Source organism: Ahaetulla prasina, chromosome 2, assembly GCF_028640845.1.
Source record: "Ahaetulla prasina isolate Xishuangbanna chromosome 2, ASM2864084v1, whole genome shotgun sequence".
NCBI lineage: Eukaryota > Metazoa > Chordata > Lepidosauria > Squamata > Colubridae > Ahaetulla > Ahaetulla prasina.
The window spans coordinates 125632828-125657870 of record NC_080540.1 but is presented as its reverse complement, the minus strand read 5'-3'; the positions used below and the strand labels follow the sequence as shown (position 1 = coordinate 125657870).

At 38.8% G+C, this 25043-nt stretch overlaps 1 protein-coding gene across 5 annotated transcripts; it reads left to right on the top strand.

The window, feature by feature from the left end:
• The first annotated feature begins 17 nt into the window (after positions 1-17).
• On the top strand, positions 18-24839 carry NARF (nuclear prelamin A recognition factor). Of its 5 annotated transcripts, none has more exons than XM_058166155.1 (13): positions 19-157; positions 534-597; positions 2006-2139; positions 5061-5141; positions 7204-7347; positions 8617-8749; positions 10492-10626; positions 14542-14660; positions 15763-15892; positions 16617-16689; positions 19027-19158; positions 20933-21090; positions 21614-24839. In XM_058166155.1, exons 3-13 carry the CDS (start codon positions 2113-2115, stop codon positions 21853-21855), a joined length of 1374 nt encoding a protein of 457 aa, XP_058022138.1. In that variant the 5' UTR covers positions 19-157; positions 534-597; positions 2006-2112; the 3' UTR covers positions 21856-24839. The 5 variants fall into 5 exon arrangements, with proteins under 5 accessions (XP_058022137.1, XP_058022138.1, XP_058022141.1 ...); XM_058166157.1 differs by having other exon boundaries at positions 22-157; positions 473-597; XM_058166156.1 differs by having other exon boundaries at positions 25-157; positions 470-597.
• The last annotated feature ends 204 nt before the right edge of the window (positions 24840-25043 follow it).

The following is a 25043-nucleotide window of genomic DNA, read 5'->3' as shown; positions in this document are numbered from 1 at the left end:
CGCGTTTACTGCCATTCCAGGACGCCCTCCGCCTCCTGACCCCGTTCCACCCCCCCCACCCCCTTCTCCGCTGGCCTTAGCCGTCCGCAGCGGGGAGGCTCGCGCTCAGTCCTCCTCCTAGGCATGCCCTTTGTGACTTAAGGGAATTCACCGCAAGGTACCGTGCCCGCTTTTGTTTCTTTCCCTCTTTCCCCTTGTGCTGCATGCGGGGAATGTCCCTTCCCCCCCCTCCTCTCCCGCCTGCGGCGGACACAGCATAGCCTTCTGCTCTATGCGGGCGAGAAATAGCGATCGGCGGCGGCACCACCCACTCCCAAAAGGAGATTCCCTCGTTGCGTGGCGTTTGTGGCAGCCAAGAGCTTGGAAGACGCCGCTCCTCCTGCCCGCCCGCCTGCCGCGCGTGTCCCGTGTGTGTGTGGGGGGGTCTCCCAGATATAGATATAGATATAAAATTATATATAAAAACCAGCAGGGAAGCCCCTTCACAGAGAACGCAGAAGACGACAACTACTCTTCTTGGTGTTTGATCTTAGGAGGAACCCAACCAACCCATGCTTTTAAGCCAGCGGAGCGAAACCTCCTCTCTGCACATTCTCGGTAAGGGGACTGGAGACACAATAGTCAGCGTGTCAGTTGTGCAAGCTGAAAAGTCGCGCCTGTGCACAGTCCCTGCTATTATGCACCCGTGTGGCATTTGGCATGGGAAGGGTGGATTGATCCAAAGCTATCTGCTTCTGTGGAATCAGGTGTACTCCGGTCATTGCTATAATAAAAATCCGTTTATTCTTCTCCTGTAATATATGCAAGCTGTGCCTAAATCCTCAGAGGGATGCCCGGCGTTTGCTTCTGTGCATCCTTGCTTGGTCAGTTCGTAAGGATTGTACACACTGTGAGTGGGGTTGCAAATGACCCTTCCTTGTAACAGAGTGGTGCTGTTGGGACTCCAGAACTTGAAGGTTCTGAAATGAAAGAGATTGGGCATGTTTGGTGGAGCCGTGACTTGATGTAAAGTGGTTGTGGTAGCACCTGTGGTCAGATGTTGTCAGAATCTCCTTCCCTCAGGGCCATCCAGAAAGCAAGATTGTTGAGGATTGTGGTCCAGCAACATGAATGGTATGGGCACAGGCTCCAGACCCACAGCATAAACAAAAATGTTGGGGCCTTAAGGGCATCAGGGATGAGAAGTTACCCTGTACACCTGTTGGCCAGAATTAGGGATATCTTGGAAGTATTTTTCTTCCATGAATAGCAGAATTGTCTTGATGTTCACAAAGTGCTGAGAAGAAACTGACAGTCTTGTGCTTTGATCTCTTGGAGGAGAATCCCAATGCTGTGCCACATTTAAGAATGACTTGCGGGCATTTTCTATGTACAATACTATTTTCATAACTGAGATTTGAAAGGCATTTATTCCCATTCTTGAGAAGAAGGTTTGCTGAACTCCTTCTGGACTATGAGTAAAGCATGAAAATAATCTGATAGATTTAGTTTACACTCATGCACACAGCTTCATGTTACATCTCATGGTTATTCATGATATATGCTATTAAATAAAAGATGGGGGAAAATTCTCTCTTTTTGCCTTTTGCCCTCTGCTCTCTGGGCTTGAAAAATGCATCTGGCTGTGAAAACAACCATTTGCTTGGGTTCCCATAGCAAAGAAGCAAAATGTGCTTTTATATACAGAGCAATAAAATATGTGTATCCTGGAGCTAATCATTGACAGGAAATAAAAAGTATTTTCGTTTGACAGATTTTCCACATCATGAGAGTTGAGAAGGCAATTGCTGTTTTCGTTAGTTCTGCAAAGTGAGAGGATTAAAAACTTCCACTTTTCAGCAGAAATGGGACTGGCAGCTGAGCAGTCAGCTGGTTCCCTCCTTCAAAGTTTCTTATTGGCTCTAGAAAGTCGTCATTCAAAAGAAAGTGCAGAATAGGGCTGAAAAACTGGAATAATAATGAGGGGAATCCGCCACAGCTCTTCTGCTGTTTTTCATTATTCCAGACAGGTGGAAAGCAGGAACACTGGCTCCTTTTTCTGAGCACACCTGGCAGCAACTCAAGAGAGACCCAATTTTGCCAAAATAAAAAGTACCAAAGACAGACCTACCAATGAAGTGTGAAAATTGCACCAAAAAGGTGAGTCTTATTTTTATTATTTATATCATGCAACAGTCCCAATGCACAAGTACTGGGCAAAAAACCTTTTACCATGCTCTCTCTCTGAGTTTTCTCAAGGTGGTTAGGCTGGGGGAAAAACAGAAGAGAACACTAAATATGTTGTTTTGAGCTCTTGAAAAAATGGTGCCATGTAAATCTAATACATTCATACATAAACAAGCCTGTGTACCTTTTGAAACAAGCCTAATGGAATTTACTAAAATATATTTGCAAATAAACATGAAGCTTTCTGCTCTTGTGGTGGTTGTTCCTCCTATCCAGAAAGAAATGGGTAGTAAAAGTGAACTATTTTCTTTTAATCTCCAAAATGTGGATTGTGAATTGGAGAAAAAGTATATTGATGGCTGGGATGAGAATAATTTTAAACCAACACTATTATGAAATCTTTTACTTATCATTACTATGGTGTTCAAAGTGGTGCAAAAATGTACATTTATTGCATTAAATGATAAAAAAAATAGATTGCATTTCCACTCTGTTCAGTTGTCTTCCCTACACTGCACCTTCTAACAATCTTAGACTTAAATTTACATAGTTTTTGGCTGGTGTGGTCATACTGGCTAGAAATTATAGAAAGATTTGGGAGATACCAGCTTAGGGGAAGTTGCTGCATATTTAAAGTTTCTGCATAAATAAGAAATAAATGGCATCAATGCTTTAGCTGTTTAATCTGAGAATTTCCATGAATTTCATGAGTTAACTTCTTTTTTATAATGTTCAGTATCGTAATTGACTTGGACATTGCATGGTCCTTTTTGATGTTAGGTGTTAGGAACATATAGTTAATAGTTAATACTATTTGGAGAAATTTGGAGACTTTTTTCTTATTGGGGGGGGGAAGGGGGGACAAGCACAGATTCTATATGTATATTGTATGGTGACCTTGCTTTTTGTAGTTCTAACTTCTTGTAGCTTATCACAAATGCTGTTCCTTCACAGTCTCACCACTTGTGTGGATGTGGTCTTATCATTTTGTCCAGGTTGTTAAGAAAATCCCTTACTTTCCCACTGCCTTTCTTAAACCTCTTTTTACCTTATGTGAGTGGGGCTTATTATTAGAAATAGTTAATGTGTACTACGTTGTATTTATCAGGATGAAAGTGGAAAAGTTATATTAACCAACTGATCAAATTTGAAAGTTGGTTTTTGTATCATTAAAAATACCATAGAAAACAAGTAGCACACAGACTGTTTTTGTTGCTTTCCTTAAAAACAATTAGTGCCGCATCAAATGTAGATTTGTTCAGTTAATATTATAATGTTATAATATATTATTATATTATAATATAATATAATTATATTATAATGTTAATATAAATTTAATATATTAAAATACAGAAGGATGATACATTCCAGTAACTGATATGTTTTTAAAGAGCTATATGTACTACAATATTAATCAAACTAGAACCAAGAGCAACTGGGTGCATGGCAATATAAAGAGCTTGATTTCCTTCCTTTTTCAGACTTCTGTTGTCATCAGTATTGTTATTTAATTTGACTAGAGTAAGGGATTATTCAGAAAAATATTGGAGGGGAGTAGTAATTAAAACAAAATATTGACAATATGACCTGATTCCAGAAGGTACACATTTTTATTCTTCTTACAGAGAAGTTCTTCTTACTACTTTAGGTATCTGTTTTATGTGGTGGATATATTAGCTAAAGGTTCCCCTCGCATATATCTGCTAGTCGTTCCTGACTCTAGGGGGCAGTGCTCATCTCTGTTTCAAAGCCAAAAAGCTAGCGCTGTCTGAAGACGTCTCCATGGTCATGTGGCCGGCATGACTAAACGCTAAAGGCGCACAGAACGCTGTTACCTTCCCACCAAAGGTGGTCCCTATTTTTCTACTTGCATTTTTTATGTGCTTTTGAACTGCTAGGTTGGCAGAAGCTGGGACAAGTAATGGGAGCTCACCCCATTACGCAGCACTAGGGATTTGAACTGCTGATTTTTCGATCGACAAGCTCAGCGTCTTAGCCACTGAGCCACCATGTCCCTTTGGTGGATATATTATACATGCATTTTTGTACAGGTTTCAGAACAAATATATCTGTGCTCCCTTTCAATTATGCTGGTCCTTCACTGCTGTTGTTGTTTTGTAACGAGTTACTTAATTTTTTAGGTTTCTGGACATAGTTTATACTTCAAGAAAAATCATCATTTTTGACATGTATGTTTTTTAAATTTTACCTTTGTGACAGTCCTGAGAGCTAGCTAATGATTTGGGAAAGGCAGAAACTAAGGAGTTTCATGTTTGAAATCAGCAAGTTGTCCACCTCCCAAAGACCTGAGAAGACTTTTGTTATAGTGGCTGCTAACTGGCAATCTTGTATATTGGAGTTACTGAATCTAGACCCCAGTTTTCATGTTTACTGCCATTGGAGACAGAAAAATACTTAGTCTATTTCCTATCATCTGGATTTTGTTTCCTTTTTTTTCCCTTCTGTTATCCCTTCTGAGATGGCAGCAAGTCCTTTATTTTATTCCAGTGGATTGCTCTGAATCTAAGTCAAGTCCGGTTAGTACTTAGATGAGAGACTTCTATTAAATTCCAGGCCTATAGAAAACATTCCAGAAGAAGGCAGCAATAACCCATGATGTTGCCAGGGAAAGTGCAAGATTGCATCTTGCACACCTACCAGAATTCAAGTTCAAATTTATGGTATCTTTGCCTTAAGTGCACCTTGCCTTATCAGTAGTATTATATAAATTATTAGCCATATATGTTGTTTGGTTAAATTTTGCTAGATATATACAGTTCCCATTGGGTGATCCCATGGACAATTTTTTTCCATCCTCTTTTATTCTACTTCAGGTGGGTTTGATCAGTGATTGTGTTGCTTCTGAACAAGTGATGTTTTATGCTATGTTTCAGGAATGTAGTAAAAAACAGAAGAATGATGATCCACAAAATGCAACAGTTGATGTTCTCAATTCAAATGATGAAAACGAAGAGGTAAATCCCTTTTAGATGATCTCTGAATTGCATTGCTCCCAGACAGTTTAAATCAGGGGTAGTCAACCTTTTTATACCTACCGCCCACTTTTGTATCTCTGTTAGTAGTAAAATTTTCAAACCGCCCACCAGTTCCACAGTAATGCGCCATGTATCATCGTCTGCGCATGCCTCTCGTGCATTGTGGATTGGGTTGGGGGGGGGCGCCAGCTACCAGCTCTGCATGTCTGTTACAGCTGGGTGCTGTGGGGGGAGATGCGTGAGCTATTCTGGGATGAGGCTCTTTTCTTTGCGGTCGCACTGTAGCGCCATTTAGTTTCACTTAGGTAACGTGAACTAAACTTATGCATGGGCAATACAAATAGTATATTTTCGAAAATTTAAATTGTCACAGGGAATTTTTAAAATGAAAATGTTTTTAAATAATGGTATGAATTTTTTTTAAAAAGTCAATTAAATTAAAAAAAAGGAAAGTGCTTTAGTATCGGACAAAACCCCTACCGCCCACCATGAAAGCTGAAACACCTACTAATGGGCAGTAGGGACCAGGTTGACTACCATTGGTTTAAATTAATCCTGACTAGGCATTTCTGAAGGTGGCTGAAATGAAGATAACCCCCTTCCTCCATTAATTTTGGGATTTAGTTGCAACATATTCTTGTGATTTGCAGCCAGCATGCTTTTCTTGTTCAGTTTGATAAATTCTAGTGCAGCAATTAGATTTCTGAATAGCAAGCTATTGAAAAGATTATAATTCTGAAGTATTCCCACCATGCTACGATCCTGATTTTCCTAATCATACATTTCACTCTGATGGCCCGCTAAAGATTAATGAAATTATTCTGGATTTGAAGGAAGCTCTTTGGAAAAAAGAATACCCAGAATCCAATGGTAATATTTAATGCAGTACAAATAATCTTTCTTAAATTACTTCACTTAATTCTCAATGTAAATGAATCTTTAAAGTCACAGGAATTAGTCTCAGCTCACTGTTAAAATCCTTCATAATCTAAATATCATTCATAGAACTATTTGCTGTTATGAAAAAATATGTGACTAGGTGGGCTAAGTAAATGTTTTCTTGCTGCCTTCGCTGCCTCTCGCAGTAGCCCAAATGTATGCCAACTACAGCTTTTGCCTCCCTTTGGTCCAGCATATGGCCTTGATCTTTTCCCTAGCCTAGTGTGAGATAATGTTAAATCCTTCTTTTCTATATCAGGTGGTCTTTTCCAAGGTCAGTTTCAACATGTGTAACTTGGCAGCTTTGGAAGGAAGTTGAGTGATTGGCAGTGGCTGGGAACAAAAGCCACAGATGCAACATAGGGATTGGTAACAGAGACAGCCAATTGCATACCAGTGGAGTATGAATTTTTTGAATTGAATTGAACTGAATAAATGAGTTTAAGGTTTCAAACCATTCAAGGATTGGGGGAAGAGAATCTTTCAACTTGTCATTGGAGAAAAGTTGCTAGGATTTTATTCAAACCAGACATTGATTATGCAGCAGAGAGTGAGGATTACTTTGAAAAAGAAACTAACCTTACTAAGATAGGATACGCTGCTGTCTTCATCTGAATAATAGCAATCAAATTACAGAAGTGAAACTAGGATAAAAACTTTCTACTTTGCTTTCCACTCAACCAGCCACTTTTTTTCCAAAAGCTGGGGGGGTGGGGGTGGAACCTAAATTTGATTAAAGTGGAGGGAGTAAAATTAGAGAACCTAATTTTAAGGGGCGTGCATAAGAGCACCAGTGTGCCTACCGTTCCTGTCCTAATGTTCCCTTTGGTTGTATTCAATTTGTGTGGTTATTTTATGCTTATACTTATATATATATATTGTTGTGTTTGACAAAATAAATAAATAAATAAATAACCTACAGTTTTAATTAAAGGCTGTGCCTGCTTCCCCATGATTTAAGTGTTACAGACAGAACACTTACCTATTGTGTGGTACTTAATCGTTCATTACTTCTTATTTCAAGAATAACTGCACTATGTTCTTTTTTTAATTTCATCATTACATTTTCTTGATGGATTTTTAAAAATTTATTCTTTTCCAGAAAAGTGAATTCCATAAATTGGCTAATGCTAAAATATTCCTTAGTGACTGCCTAGCTTGTGACAGTTGCATTACAGCAGAAGAAGCAGTCAAAGTTTACCAGCAGAATCCAAATGAGTTCTTCCGTGTACTGAACCTTAATAAGGTAAAGGGGATGATGTTTATATGCTTATACATGCCCAGGTAGTTTTCTGCCTTAACATGTCACTCTAAAACATTGTGGTACATCCAACTTCTTGTTTTCTTTACTTTGCCTTCCGTTTTCTACTTTTAGATTTTATCCTCCGAGGTAATTCCTTAAAAGCTTCTCTCAATTCTTCGGTGCTTCTTTCCATACTCATATTATAGCCAAACATCTGTTACTCCTTATATTCAAAACTCTTCAAATCCATTGTTTCTAATGAGTGACTTCTTCATGCTTAAAAAGAACAATGTTGCTAATGACAATCATAGTTTTCCCAGGCATCATACGATTTGGATGATATTTTTAAAATTCCCTTCTTTTTTTTAATACCATCCATCCAGTTTATCACTAAATCTCCTGACATCAAATTCTGAATAATTCTAAAGTCTACGTTTTTATTTCAGTGCCAAAATCCTGCTTCTCTTATTTCTTTCTGAGTTATTGGACAGACGAACAATTGATCTCATTTGAAATCTTTTCCGCTCTTTCTACTTGTTACTGCACACCAGTTTGCTTTCCATTTTAGCCTTTACCCTGCATCCTTTTTTCTTCCTGCATGCAATGTGGAGGGCCTTGCCCAATCAAATCCTTTCATTTGTTTACTTTGCCCTACCTTCTTTCCTTCAGCACACCCAGGCTTTCATACTTCTATTAATCTACCACCTACTCCCTCTTTCTTTTTCTAATCCCAAAAAAATCCTTTCCTCCCCTACATTGGATGTATTGTTCTTTGGCCCTACCTCTATTCAGAAAGCTCATTTGATTAACCTTGTTAAATTATTGTTTATTTAAGATTGAAGGGGGGGAGGGGAAACCTATTCTCACTTTACTTTTTGATTCCCCACCCCACTTTCTTCTGCTCTCTCAACTATAGTTTCCTGTCTTTAAATGTGAATTTGTGAGCAGATTTTTAGTTGTGAATGTATCTTCTAAATGTTTTATGATACACACCTTCTAATGCTGAGATTTTATTTGTTTTCTACTATTATTTTTGTTATATTATATGTTATATTGTCCTGATTTGGCTATTTATTATTATGGGGATGTTTTGTTTTTCTCTCATTCTAACTCAGAGGTTTATTTGCTTTACTAAGAATTGGCACCAGATGTAAAAAGCCAAATTAATTTCTGTATGAAGTAACATTGCTTGATGTAAGAAAGCCATATCTTGTATAAGCTACACTCTATGTTTGCACTTAACACACCCGTGTGTTTTATGTTGCTTTCCAGAAGTGTGATACCTCAAAACACAAAGTATTGGCAGTGTCTATATGTCCTCAGTCCTTGCCTTATTTTGCTGCTAAATTCAATCTCTCAGTAACAGAAGCAGCTAGGAGGCTTTGTGGCTTCCTCAAAAGTCTTGGTAAGTTTTTCTACTAGATGAAAAAAGAAAAGAAAGCTGAAGACAGCATTAAAAACGGTTATTGTTTCTTTAAAAAAAATATTGTTGCTTCCTTAGACATTTTGTTACAGCATGTGTGTCAGAGTACATGCAAGGATTGCAAAATGGTTGAGATAAGTGAGTTGTTTATGGATATGACCACAAGTGTAATAAATGGGGATATAATTAGGCAGTTAAAGCAGTACAGAAAAGGCAAGAACACATACAAATCTTTTCATTATGTTTTTGTTCATAATTAAGGCATCTAGAAGTTTGCACAGAATAAAAAAATATCTAGTATAGAGTTTTAAATCTTTCCAAGAATTGCACATTCCCTGGATATAGTCAAGTGCCGTGTAGAGGATTAAAGGGAAAGACCAGGATTGCATCTACTTGTCGTTTTTATCCAAAGTTCTAGGCATTTATGCTGACACCTGGGAAGAGATCTGCATACTTCCACCTTGATTGTATGGTCCTTGTCCACTGCTTTCGCCTGGGGAGAGATGATATAGTTACAACCTATATTCCAGGGGTGTCAAACTTGCAGTATCACATTGTCATCACGTGACGTATCGCGACTTTTCCCCCCTTAGCTAAACCGGGGGTGGGCGTGGCCAGCGTATGACGCATGCGGCCTGCAGGCTGCGAGTTTGACACCCCTGCTCTATTCAGTATGGAAGGGGACATCATTTGAATGCAAGAACAAAAGTGATCCTGATGTCATACACAGATATTCTTTTACATAAATCAATAGTCTCCTCAGCTTTAAAAAATATTTAGTATACTGCTTGAAGGAAAAGAGGCAAAAGCTGTTGTTAATTCAGCTATAAGTTGGTATCCTAGAAAGCTGTGGCACAGGAAAAGAGGAATTTGTTATGAAACTGAAGATGTGTTGAAAGCTTGTGCTGTTTTTACATTTTACCCAATGGGTGAATCACTATTTTTTTTTAAAAAATCTTTCCAGTGAATTTACAAGATCACCAATTCCCTGCCGTAGCTGCAGATGACTAAATGTCATATAGACTTGACCTGGGTTTCCAGCATCCAAAAATGGGCATCAGCTTCCCATACAACACGATTTCCATTTTCTTTAGAATTTAAAAACTACAGCATAGCAACAAGCACGTCTCCATTTAAAAGAATATTGGGAGATAATTGGAAATTTTTGCTCAAGAGCCACTGTCAAGCAAAACATAATACTAGGCATGGAAGGCCTAATATATGATGTATACTTTGCCTTAGGGCAGCTTCGAAATGTTTCCTGCAATTTTGTCCTTCAGAGAATAGCATCTCTTTAGAAAAATGCTTTATTTGTAGTCCTCCGCAATAGTTGCTGATGCCCTTTACTTTTGAAAATTGATCTCGTGACTATGTATATTCTCTGTCTTTGAGTCTTTTTTCATCCTCCATTGCCCTAATGAATGCTGAAGAATTCACATAGGAAATGAATGTTAGGAAGGAGAGTAGAACAGCAGGAAGTGGGGTAGGCTACAGGAACAACATATTTGAAGGTTTGATCAAATTTCTCAGTGGGAAGGAAGGTCTGTTAACATATTCTATAGACTTAAAGATTATCTTTTAGGCTGCTTCTTGGATGGGCGGATGGAGAGGTTCCATTTAAATCTTTTCCATGTGAAAATAAAGGTTCCACGTGAAATGCCAAAAATCAGCATTGCCTAGAGGAAAAAAAAGTAATCCAGTTCTGTAATTGATCTGTTCTCTAGGAGTGCATTATGTCTTTGACACCACAATAGCTGCTGATTTCAGTCTTCTGGAGAGCCAGAAGGAATTTGTGCAACGGTACCGCCAACAGAATCAGGAAGAACATGTTTTGCCAATGTTTTCTTCTGCCTGTCCAGGTGAGCAATCTAAATCCATACATGCTGTAATTTACTTTTCCAATCTTTGCTGTAATGGGAGATGAGTTCATTCAGTAATGATGGAGACAGTGGATTTTCTGAAGTGTGATTCTCTCAATTGGCTTGCTTTAGTGTTGCATCTATGTGTTGGGAAATTAATTTCTATTTTAAAAACATAGCAGCAAAGAAATTTCTGTTTTTCCATTTAGAAGATTGGTGTCAGTTTCAGTTCTGTAATAGTGCTTGTCAGCTGGTAGCAAATAGTAATAGCAAATTCTGACAGAGGGGACATCCTGTTTGGTTTGTTTTTTTCCCATTCTTTTCTCTCCGTAATGTTACTCTTTCATGTTACTATAATATTGCTTATAGCAAGTCAACATTCCCTAGCTTCCTTGTAATGGAGAATTTAATGAATGTGGCTACAAAAGTGGACTGATTTCCTGCTACTTCCCTATGGTTATCTTCCCTTTTTTTAACAAAAAGCATTGTTTTTCAATCCTTTGCATTATATTTGCCTCAAAGATCACTGATGTTGCCAAAGCAATTCAATAAAAAAATAGAACAGTATAGAATAGAATACAGAATTATTATCTAGAATAATAATACAGAAATACTTTAGCATATGGACAGAAACCAGACGTAGACGAACTACTATATACTAATTTTCAGGAATGTGTCTTTGGATATCATAAACAGTAAGAGGAAGGAGGGAGGGAGGGAGGAAGGAAGGATGGAAGGAAGGAAGGAAGGAACTTTAAAACATATATCCCTTCTAGCTAACGTAAATTCTAGGTAAATTTTGAGCCACGACAGAATGGACAAAAATGATCAGAGAGGGCCAAACAATTTTATGAGATATATATGGCAATAACACTCAAATTCATAGGGTGGTGCACTGTATAGCAAGAACAACCATCATATGCAATTAGTTCCAAAATACAATTAGTATTCTACCTTACGTTTGGCTGGCAAGTAAATAAATAGTTGCTAAGCTTGGAACGAGTGAAAATGGATGCTTCAGGCATTACTACTGCAAAGCATTTTGCAATTTCAAGTGGATATATGTAAAACATTTGCTTGAAACATTCAGCTTTTTGACATTCTACAGAATCAAATTGTGATTGTTATCAGTTTGTCTAACAGAAGTTTCAGCTGAATTTTGCACCTTAGTTGTAAGACTGTTACCAGAATAGCTGAAGTCTCTATGCCAGGCCTCTTCTTTTCTCCTCTCCTACTCTTAAGTTAGCACTGGGAGTCCTCATCGCTTTCTCAGTCAACTCTTCTCCACTCCAGTTGGACTGAGGCACAGCTCTGGCTGGGAAGAATGGCAGCTTTGGTTGAAAGTACATAGGACATCCGGTTGTGAATGGCAAACATTGACTTTGAGCAGCAGAAGGGCTGTATTTCTATATGGTAACCAGGAAGTGCTCTGGGTCCGGTCTTCAGCTTTTCCGTAGCCCTATTTCTGGAATTCTGCCTTAGAGCTGACTCTGCAGAAAAGGTCTGGGTTTCAGTAAAAATAAACACCTTCTGGAGCCTGCTCCTTAAACACCAAGGCAGTCTGTGTGATCATGCAATGGCAAATGTGTGAAATTGCAAGGCTAGACTTAATACCCTGAACTCTGCTTATCAAAACAGATACGTGGAGGTCACTCAATATACAGAGTGACTCATGCTATAAACTGGTTCTCTTCTCAGCTCATTAAACTTTGCTGAGACTTGTTTGATTAGAAATTATAAGAGTTGGAGGCGCTGGAAGCTCACCTTTGATCAGATAAATTATTATAAATGATTTTGGGGACCACCCTCTTTGTTTCAGGGAGCCACCGCTGCATTACACATTATGTTTTGTTTACATAACTTGTTAGCATGTATGTGTTTCAAAATAGTACCAGTGTATTACAACAAAGTCATTATACAAAATACATTTTTTTTCACTCTCTGCTAAGAGGTGTTCTATCTGCAAATGTAAAAGGACCAGGAATTCATGTATATGTAGATATGAGGGGAGTGAAGCCGAAAAACACAAGACAGGATAAGGAAAAGCAAGTGCATGCTCTGATAAGTTTGGACAGAAGTGTCAACTGGCTGCTGTGGCTTACCCTAAGCTTTCAGAAGGGAACTAAGAAGATTTGCAAATAGGGAAGAATAAAGTGACATTAGTTTTTCCAGATGAATTGAAAGTATCTTCGTGGCTTCTTCTGATCCGAACCTTAAGTAGAGCCTTTACCGAAGAATGAATCACATCCACTAAGAATCACATTTGGTTGTGATGCCTGGTGGGGGGGCGGGAGGAGAGTCGATTGAAATTTTGCTTCCTGGGAACTCAGTCAGTCTGCAATATAGTTTTCCCTACATCTCTTGCCCTAACTGGAATTCTAAGTGGAATGCCATTCAGTGCAGTGGAGAATACTTGCCCCTCTGGCAATTTGTTGCTTTTGCCCCCCCACCCCTGCTCCATTTTAAAAATTGTTAAAATGCGATCCTTCAGTACTGACCAAGATCTGACAACTATATTGGCTTTCCCACAGGGCCTTGTATATTTTTATTTGCTTATTTATTTCTGCATTCTAGGCAGTTTACAGAATAGGATTAAAACTTCTGTTAAAAATAACCAAATACCATTATTCTAAATCTAGAACATTATGGAGGAAATAATTATTTCTATTGCAAAAGACCATTAAAGTGTTATTCTTAATGTTAAAGAGGGCCTAATACAGGGGCTTTTCAGGTCAAAGATTTGCTTGATTAACTTAGAATTTTAGCAGCTGTTTATGCTGTTGCTTATTCAAAACAATTCCTCATAAAAAACAAACAAACCCTGAAGCAATCTAAAATCAAATACCACAATAGTTTTTTAATTAAACAATTTGAATCAAATAAATGTTAAGATATATTAACACTAAATGCCCAAATTCTGTTTCATTGAAATTATTACAGTTCAGGGTGTCAAGGCAGTGAGTTCCAATCCAGTTCTTCTGAGGTTCATGGTCAGTCAGTTTACCTCAGTGACTTTATCTAGTCACTCGGTAGCCAATGTTCACTCCCAATGAAGTCATAAGGTAGTCAAATGTGATTGGAAGCATAGTTTCCTCACGTTATTTCATTATATAGTCCCTTAATGGATAGTGTTATATAGGAAGAGAAAAAGAAATCTAAAAATGGTGTTGCAGAAGTTTCAGATCTGGGCTATAAAAAGATTTGAAAAAAAATTGAAAAATCACATTTCTGGGAAATATTATTGTATGTCTTGAAAATGTTCTTGCAGCCCTGAAATATTTGCAGAAAACATTTGGTACTGCAAAAGCAAAAGACGAAAGCCTCACTGATAGCAACAGCCAGCCTTCTGCCTATTTTCCTTTCTCATACATGCGCAGCTTTGTGTGTGGCCTAGTATAGTTGAGGCTGCTAAATCCAGGCACCAAGCTTGGTACCCTCTGCCCTATAATTTCAGGCACTGCAGGATGCTAATTACTGGCATTAAAGAGGAAGAAAGTATCTTTGCTGAAAAACTATGGCAATCATTTGGATTTTTCTAAACATCAAGCCTGGAAATAATATTGCAAATGTAAGATTTTCCTATGAATCTGGCCTTTATCGTTTCTATAGCTGATAATTCTTGGAGCAAACACATTAGTCCAATTCTCATGTAACAATCCAAGTCGGAAAAATTTCCCACATTCAGCCTGATGATTCCTCGGCGATGTGATGTTGAGATGTCAGAGAACAAAACTAACTACACCCACATGGCTGTGGAATAATTTCTTTATTATCAATTCTTCATCATAGTGATACAGTATTTTTGAAAGATGGCTTTGGGTTTGTCTTTATCATTTAATTAAATTTTAACTTCTTTGGTTAGGAATGTTCCACCCACTTCAGACCCTCTTTTGCTAATTTTGTTTGTGCCTCTAGGCTGGATCCAGTATGCAGAGAGAGTCCTGCCCAGCATGGTAATCCCACATATTTGCACTGCGAAGTCACCACAGCAGATCATGGGTTCCCTTGTGAAGAATTATTTTGCCAGACAGCAGGTATGGGTTTGTAGTTTCTAATTTGGGGGCTTCAAACAGTTTTGAGAGCCAAGTGTTCTTTTCGTCATTCTGGTTTTAGATCCTCTTTCCTGGTATCATTTTACAAAGGGTTTTATCCATTTAGTGAAGTTAGAGTCTGGCTCTATGAGCATTTGAAAAGCCTTCAGCCAACCTGGAATCCTTTTCTAGCATCAGCTTGTACTCCTAAGCAAGTGGGATTCTGCTAGCACTCATCCCTTGCTACTAAGTCATCTTGACGTTAGATGAAACGTTAGAGCGTGCATGTGAAATCTTCCTGATAAAGGGCAGCACAGTAAGTTTATTCACTATTTGGAGTGATTTACTTATCTGCTCTATTTTGGCTCCTTGGAAGATTTTGGTGCCAGCATTCCAGAATCCCCACATCCCATATAAGCAAAGACCTATATATAAAGAACCCTGGTGGTGGAGTGGTTAGAATACAGTATTCTGTGCTGACTCTGCCCACAGCCAGGAGTTTGATCCTGACCAGCTCAAGGTTGACTCAGCCTTCCATCCTTCCAAGGGTGGTAAAATGAGCACCCAGATTGTTGGGGGTCATATAAGTTTAATAAATGCCTAAAAGTACAAGCCATAAATTGTTCTGGATCACAAAAGCTGCAGTCCAGTACACTAGCCATTGCAGGAAGGGTTTTCATTTATTCACTTTTCCATATATACTCTGCCCCTTCAAAGTAGATAATTCTCCAAGCAAGCTATAGATTGAGCATGGGGAAAAATATATGGAGGCCAACCAGGATAGACTAATTTCCAATCTAACAAAATCCATATTCCAATAGGAGAGAATATCTGTAGCTCAAGATTGAAGTGTGGATTGCTTGGTGCTCTCTTAGCTGTTATTTGCTTGCCGATGTTTCATGACCCAACTAGGTAATGTCATCAATGCAGACTGATAATATTGCCTAATTAGGCCATGAAACATCTGTAAGCAAACAGTCAAACTCAAGAGCATCAAGATGCCCCCCACAAATCTAAATTCTGTAAGAAACGCTTTCTGAAAAAATGTTCCCCTGTATGTGTATGTATGTAATGTATTTTCTTTTTTTCTCTCTTTTCCCATTAGAATCTATCCCCTGATAAAATTTTCCATATCGTGGTGGCCCCTTGCTATGACAAAAAGTTAGAAGCATTACGAGAAGACTTTTATACCCATTTGTATAACTCTCAAGATGTAGATTGCGTTTTAACATCAGGTAATATCTTCTTTACAATATACTGCATTTTCTTTTACTCAAATTTCTTTTAACAAGGACATTGTACAAGAACCTTCAGTCATGCAACAGTAAGGTTGGCTGGGTAGGTATGATTGGGTATTTTAAGAGAAGAGGAGAAGGATTGCCAGCCAAGGTAGTTTACATTTTGAAATGTTGTGATAACAGTCATATTTTTCATCTTTGATATTACATTGTGTTATTTTGGTGTCTGCTGGACATATATAGTTATAAGAAATATTTCTAGTAAGATCTGCCCTAATTATCTATAAAACAGGCAATGGGGGAAATGCACTTGTAATACCAAAAGGTTGCATAGATGCTGAATTTGCTCTCCCATCCTCTCACTCTCCCCTGGGAATGTAACTTCCTAGAGTGGCTGGGACAAATGTATCACTGTGAAGTAAGCTGTGACTGAGAAGACAGTCATATTTCTATGCTTCATATTCTTTACATTGAAACATGACAGAGTCAGCCCTACTATTGTTTGGCTACCTCACCTGAGGGAAGAACCAGTTAGAAGCCAACTAAGTTCAGTCTTAGCTAATATTTGAATGGAAGCCCTCTAAGAACACTGAAAGCTGTTTTCCAGATGGGAGAGTAAAAAAAACCAAAAACCTGTTCTAGAAAAAGAATAGAATTCTCTTGAGAATTCATGTTTAATAACCTTGTTACATGTTTAAGAAAGTTTTTTCCCCCCGTACAGGTGAAGTCTTCCAAATGATGGAGCAAAGAAAAATATCACTGAAAGAAATAAGTGAGGTTTCCTTTGACACCTTGTAAGTAGCTTTGATGAGCTTTTTGTTTCATGATTTCTTTAAAAACTATCACCTTATGCATCTCCATCAGATGAAAGCATTTCAGAAGCACAAATATGAATTATTATGGCCTTCGTAATATGCTACAAAAAGTGATGATCCTGTTAAAAATTGGTTTGTTTCAGCATGCCATCCTTGTAAAAATTATTCGCGCATCCAGAGTTCCTGGTTATATTTGGGTAAATGGACTGAACTGTCCCCTATCCACATCGCTTTTCTTGCTGGCTGTCCTGTAGCTCTCCATCGCAGAACCAAAGTATTAGCCAGCTTCTTTGTTCTCTTGGTCTTATTTACCAGCAGACAAAAGAAGAAAACAACGAAGCAGCCAGCAGCTCCTCCCTCCCTTCTTCCCTCCCTCCAACATATGAGTAGATGACAAGAGCCAGGAGTTCAGCAGTTCCCATCCAACTGAAATATTGATGTTGCCAGATAGGTTGACTTCTGCTAATGTGAGAGTCTACAACCCCTGACAGTGACATTACCATATGCTCTGAATTGTAGTGCAGAAGCGAAAGTTATTGTTGTACTATTTGCAGAGATGATGGAGTGGCAAGCCCAGCATGCAGTATTGGGACACATAAGCTCTGCTTTGTGGGGTTGATACTGGGCCTACATGCCTGTCCTGAGATGCACTTGCTGTAGAAGCATGGAACATATCATAGCACATAAGTGGGAAGCCTCCACACTGTCAAACATTGTATGGCTTGCAAGCAGTAAAAACTGTTCTTTCAGAAGACAAACTGCTAGAAGTGGCATTTTTAAAACATTTCAGTATTGCTTTAAAATCTAATAATTATATTATTGTAGAAGCCTTTTAGGTGTTAAAAGACTTCCGCCATAATGCAATTCTTACATTTAAAGCAATACTTAAGTGTTTTAAAAATGCCACTTTTAGCCTTTTGTCTTCTGAAAGAGAAGTTGTTACCCATTTTATTAGAAATGACAAATATGTCATTTAGTCTACAGGAAACCAAACAATTAGGGAAGAAAAGACATGCTTACAAGATCAAATGGAAGATAAATCACAAACACCATTCACAGCTGCAGTTATCTGTTACTTTTAACATTTGTAGGCTGTTCTTCCAAACTAGGAGTTGTCGTGCATATATAACAATTGTTTATTCCAATCCAAGGGCTACAGAAATGCACATATTCACATAATATGACTATAGGTGGCAGAAGTTTTTGATTCCCTTATTGTGTTAAGTGGGGGCACGATGGCTCAGTAGGCTTGCCAGCTTGAAAGCTGACAGCCCGGCTTTGAGAATCCGAGTGCCCCGCAACAGGGTGAGCTCAATGGTTACTTGTCCCAGTTCTTGCCCACTTAGCAGTTTATTTATTTATTTATTTATTTATTGTTCACATTTTTATACCGCCCTTCTCCGAAGACTCAGGGCGGTGTACAGCATAGATAAAACACATATACAAAAAATTTAAAATACAATATATAAGTAAAAATCTAATTCCATGAGCTGAATATTTAAAATACGTAGATAAAATTATAAAATAGAATAGCCCCATTTAAAAACCCCACTAAAAACCCTCGATTAAAATTTATCATTAGGCCAGCCCTGCTTGAAGAAGAAAGTCTTACGCTCGCGCTTAAAGGTCCGAAGATCAGGGAGTAGGCATAGCCCCACGGGTAGTTCATTCCACAGGGCAGGGCCCCCCACAGAGAACGCTTTCCCCTGGGGGCTGCCAGCCAGCATTGTTTGGCCGACAGCACCCTAAGGAGGCCCTCCCTGTGAGAGCGCACAGGTCGATGGGAGGCTACTGGTGGCAGCAGGCAGTCCCGTAAATATCCCGGTCCCATGCCATGGAGCGCTTTAAAGGTGATAACCAAAACCTTGAATCGCAGTTAAAAAGCAGGTATATGTGAATAGATAAGTAGGTACCATCTCAGTGGGAAAGTAACAGTGTTCTATATGCCTCAGCATATAATCATGTTGGCCACATGACCATGGAAAGGGTTTCCGGACAACGCTGGCTCCCTTGGCTAGGAAATGGAGATGAGCATCACCCCTTAGAGTCAGATACAACTGAACAGAGGAAACCTTTACCTTTTTTATGATTAGGTAGTATATTGCAACTGTTGATGCACAGATATGTACTAAAGTCTACAGTGCATCCTTCCTCAATCTAGATATGCTGCACTATAGCTCCCAAAACTCTCAGCCAGCATCAGCCTTTTGCCTGGGAATGATAACATAGTCAGGCAGGTTTCAAGGGTCAAGGTTGCCTGTTATACAAAGTGACCTTGGTTTTCCACCTCTTTACTCTCCCCTTATTGCTTAACAGGTTTGGTGGCATAAAAGAAGAGCTAAATCGGCATGATGGAAGATCAGATGGTTACCTAGAGCACATCTTTAAACATGCTGCCAAGGAGCTATTCAACACTGAAGTGAAGGAGCTCACTTACAAAATATTAAAGTAAGTTTCTTAATTAAAAGTTAAGCAGAAAGAGAAAATAACCGCTTTTCAAGCCACACATGCAGGTAGTCCTCAACTTGTAACAATCTGGAGGAGGATGGCCATTGGAAGTCAGCGTGATCATAAAGCAATATGTTATGTGAGCGCACCAAATTCAGCATTCGGTTGAATGCTGTTGCGGTTATTAACTGAGAATTGTGGGTCATTAAGTATTCATTCCAAGCCTTTCTGGGCTTGGTCCCTCCCAGCTGTGAGCCTCAGTAAGTTAAGGGACTGCTTCCAACTTTCCTTACCCGCCTATCTCCCCCATGCATCTGTGCCCTTTTGGCCACCCTGCATCCTGTCTTACAGGGCGGCAAGCAGCCCCAGAACCTCATGGTTCTGGGGCTGCTTACCACACCCCAGGAAACCTCAAGCCATCCAGCCTATCCTGGCAAGCCCCAGCAAGCATTCATTCACCCAGCTGCCTTCTCTCCCAGTTCCCCATGCCGACTTTTGCTTTTTGCACCCAACTGCCACAACCAAAGCAGGAGAGCTTCACTCTCTTTGCTGTCTCGTATTGGGACCCAGTTTCTCTGGCGAACTTTTCCTACACGGGACTCCTGAGCCTTCGTAAAGCTGAGCTCTGTTTGTAGAGCTGCACAATCTTCAGAATACCTGTGGAAAAACAGCATGCAGTGCAGCTTTACAAAGTCAGCACAGATTTATGAAGGCTGGGCTATTTTGTTGGCTATAATGTTTACTTAAGGCCTTGATCCAACCTTATTTACATATTTGTTTTGTATAAAAGCTTCATGGGTCAGTATTAGATTTGTTTCTGAAACACTGTACATAAAGCGTGCAATTGCTTAACAGCCATTGTTTATTTCTGGTTGTTTTTTTTTTTAAATCAATGTGTAAGAAACCCGATAACTTTTGGAAGGCTGTGACTCCTGAACTGCAGTTGCTTTCAGGCATTAGAGCTCCAAAGGGGAAGTCTGTCCACAAGGCCACTTTCTGTACCTTCAGAGTCCGGCCTCTTTGCCTACAGGGTAACATTGTTCTGAATTAGAGAGGCAAAGACTGTGCCTTGCTATAAAACTCCAAGAGAGCCAAAGACCATGCCTTGTTATAAAAGTCCAAGACTTGAACTCTTTAAGGTCAGTTATTAGCCTTTCTTTATGAAGACTAGATTGATACAAATAAAATTAATCATAGTAAAAATCAGTCGTAATAAAACCACAATCAAAAATATTTGTGTGTGTGTGTGGAGGGGGGCGGGAATAAAGCATTTCATTTATATAAGAAAGTGTATAAAACAACATGTTGCATTAAGTTGAAAAGAACACAAAGAACCAATGCAGGGCCATACAATAAAGAATTGGTATTGTCATGCTGCCAGCATTCTTCCCCCCCCCCCTTTTTTTTTTTTTTACACAGAGAAGAACTACTCATTATTTTACCTGCTGAACTACTAAGGCAAATGAGAGTTACTAAGGGCATATGTCATCATTATGTAGTCCTAAATCAACACACACACACACACACACACCTCAATACCAAATAGGTATAAATTTATTACATTGGTGATCATTTTCAGAAAAAAATATTGAAACAGTTTGGAGGGAGTGATCATTTTCCTTCCAAAAATGAGTAACAAAAGGTGGCAGCAGATAGAATTAAGCATTTCTGGCCATCAGATATAGAGGCCGAAATAGGAAATCTAATCTATATTCCTTCGCTTGCTTGCTTTGTTTGGGACCAAAACGGAAATCTTTTTTCGCTATCTTTTCAGAAACAAAGACTTCCAGGAAGTTACCCTAGAAAAGGATGGCGAGACAGTGCTACGTTTTGCAGCGGCCTATGGTTTTCGAAATATCCAGAATATGATTCTTAAGTTGAAAAAGGGGAAATGTTCCTACCATTTTGTTGAAGTTTTAGCCTGTCCTGGAGGTAATCACCAAACCTGAGACTTCTGCATTACCTTATATCAGTGGTGAAATCCAATTTTTTTTACTACCGGTTCTGTGGGCATGGCTTGGTAGGCGTGGTAGGGGAAGGATACTGCAAAATCTCCATTCCGAGCCAGCCAGAGGTGGTATTTGCCGGTGCTCCAAACTTCTCAAAATTTCCACTACCAGTTCTCCAGAACCTATCAGAACCTGCTGGATTTCACCCCTGCCTTATATAGTTAAAAGAAGCCCTGCACACTTACAGTAATTAAACTCTTTAATGTTGCTGATGCTGATTCTAGTTAAGACAGTACTGTTTGAAACTGCACCTAGCAGATTTTAGGTGGGGAGGCTGTATTTGTCCAATATATTTATGAGAATATCTGGGGATGTCATAGGCAGGGTAAATGAAAATGGAGATGTAAAGATCACATGAAAATAGGCTATACAGAATCATGGTGGATAAACCCACTCTGTTTTTGAGTAAACCAATATCTCCTCTTGTTTTGATCATTGGTGTGTAGGTTGTTTAAATGGGAATGGCCAGGCCCAGACTGAAGACGGAAAACCAGATAAAGCCCTTCTCAAGCAGATGGAGGATGTATATGCCACAGTTCCTGTTCAGATTCCTGAAACCAACGGGCATGTGCAGAAGCTTTATCAGGAATGGCTAGAAGGGATGGAGTCCAACAAAGCCCAGGAATCTTTGCATACTAAATACAACATGGAAAAACCAGCTGCCAACAGTTATGACATCAAATGGTGACTAATCCGATTATAAGACATGCATCAGGGTTGATGGACCTGCAGCACTGTCACAACTATGCTATGCAACTGAGATCGGAGGCACAAACATGCAAAGCATGCTCAGAACTGGAACTGCATTTGTTTCCTCATTGGGGTTGTGCAGAGTCAAAATGCAGCTGGTCTCAGTGTAAATGTGGTGCATCTTTATTTAACCAGAACTCTAGCCCAATCATCAATATACCTGTTAAGGTATATTGGAAGGAAAATCGGGGCCTGCTACAAAGTGCTATAATGCGTCTGACCCCTTCGGTACTTAAGGCCTGTGTGCCAAGAATCTATTACCATGAATGTGTGCTCAGAATGATTTCAGGTTAAAATTTATCACTTATTTAAGACTTCATATTATTACCAAACATAGTAAGATGCCAAAATATGATAAAAACCGCCCACTACTAATGTAGTGTCCAGAAAGTAAGACCTATTTTCTTAATTATGGCAAAAAGAATGTCTGTGTTTACACTAGTCTGAGAGAACAGTGGGAACATTGACCTCTGCTAGAAAAGAATGTTCATTTGGTCAGCTTTATTTACGGTAGCTTTTTCGACTCCCCTGAGAACAGGGTCCTTTGCTCCTTCTCACTGGCATTGATTTATTCTTAAGAATATTGGGATCCTGATGTCTTAAGACAAACCTGGTAAATTCCTCAATGTTCAAAACTATATTTGGGAGATTTGTGTTATCATCAACAGTGCTGGATGGATTGGGGAATCCTGAGTAGGCGAAGAGTACTGTAAGTGCAGATCATTTAATCAAATGGGCAAAGATCAAGCTAGAATAGTCAAAACATCATAAAGCCAGAATATTTGAAACAAAGGGCTCACTTGATTTAACATGTACTATAATTCTTTTCGGCTTGCCTAATGCTGAAGTTCTAAGTGATGCTTTAAGAAAAGGTGGTTCAGTGACTTCTTCCTAGAAACGCTAATTAGTTTTTAGGATTTTCTGGGACTTGTTAAAATTTTAATTGTGATAGCAGCATCCATGGAGATCAGTCACTGATAATCTCTCTAAAGGAAGGTAGTTATGAAGGGAGATGCCTTAATATGTGGAGGAAGGTTGTAGTTCTATTCATCACTTACGGACTGTTCCATTCACAACTGATCACTCTGAGCACAAGCAGGCAAAACCTGAACATTCATTTTACCGTGGCATCACACTGCCAATGTCATTGGGATAAATAAACACTTTGTAGCAGAATTGCTAAAAGGAGAACAAGAATAAGACTTCTTTCCATGGATCATATGCTGAATATGTAAATACTGTTTATTAGCATGTGATGTCACACCCTCAAAGTTCATGCAGCACTTGACCAAGAAGATTGCTCTCCCTGGGAGATGTCCCAGTAAACCCAGATTTTTTTTAGTAGACGTGATAGGTTTATATTTTAAGAGCTGCCTATACAAGACTGAGATGCACTTTCAAGTACATGCTCACCAAAAGGAATGATCAGCAGTTCTTATGCTCCAAAATTGTAATGTGACTCCATTTTGCCCTATTCTGAATCACATATCTCAAACAAATATACAGAGTTACCCCCTTGAATGCTTTGCTCAGGAAGAAAAAAAATGCTACAAAGATTGATGATTCTCTTGTTCCATTTCTGTTGTTCTTTTGTTTTGTCAGATCCTTTGAAACTCTGCTGCCTTTGGCCTGTCCCATGTTTTCTTTTTCATTAGATGTTCTTACCTCAACATGCATAAGCTTGGATGTGATTTCACTGGGAATCCCAAATTCTTGGATGTTCTTAAATTGCCAATTTATAAATTCATAAAATAGGGATATTACAACTTTTGTGTTGTGAAAATGTGGGGTGGTTCAGTGGTATCTCAGTTCCCAACAAAGGCATTTGATTTTTACCCAGGACTAACTGAAGAGGAAAGAGACACGGGAAATCAAGCAATCATAAAGTGATTTGCTTTTTGGCATAGTGATGTTGGGAAGAAAAGGTGCATTTTATGTACTGACTATACATATGAATTGGGCTATAAAAGTGCATGCCTGTATTCATAATATCCTTGTAACAAGAAAACAGTAACATACAATAAATACCAGAGTAAAAATACATACTACAATTTATCTGCATGGAGGAAAGGAATTTAAAATAGCCGAAGTATGTGTAGGCACAGTGCTACCTTAAAATATAAAAGGACATTCTCATGCTACTTTTTCACAGTATTTGGTGTTCAAGTACATCAGCCCGTTAAGGTATCAAAGATGGGCCCACATATACACATAGATTTCTGTTTATCACAAGAATGTTCTTCTGGGGCTGAAAGATACTGGACTTTTCTAAGAATACCTTCAACATTTATCAGTTATGCAATTGAAAAGGAATTTTGGATGAATGTACCCAAGGTTGCCTAAATTTCTGAAGCAAGGCAAAAGCATAGAAGCACAGTTTTTAATACCTTCAAGTTATGGTGGCAGTGTAATTTATTTTTAATTGTGGGCGGGAGAGTTGTTCCTTGAGTTATCCTGGATGTGTCCCCTCCCCCAATTCTGGCTTTTTTATTCCGTTCTAATGTGTTTGTATATACAAATGGGCCACATCTTATGTTAAATACTAGGGCTTATATACTCTGACAATAGTTCAGAAGAAATGTGTGAAAATCCACCATTTCTGGTGTTCATTAAAGTAGCCACATCACTAACGCAAAATTCAAGACTTTTGTGGGTCTTTAATAGTCGGTTGGTTTAATTCATCTTTTTGCAGATTCATATAGAAACCTGAATAAAGACAGGCTGCTTTAATGAATAGCAAAGAGGTGCTACATTCATAGCAGGTCTTCTGGATCATTTTCAAAGGATATGCAGCCTCTTTTATATAATTTAACTTGATGTTATACATATTTTAAGTGCTTGTAATGTATGTGCATGGTAGGCTTTGGAAAATATGGATATCAGTAAAAGATTTTTAAATAAACAGGTCCAGTGTTCAAAATCTTCTGCGATCATAAATTGCCATATATTGTGGTTGTGGAAAAAATGCCTTTTTTGTGCCAAAAATGGAAGCTGCTCAGTATAAATCAAGAGTTATGGAAAAGTCCTATCACTGATTCAAACAAATTCTTATTGCATGTCATATCCATGGTACTACAGTTTCCCTGGTCTGCTCCTGCTCAGGTTAATGAGGCACAACAAGAAACA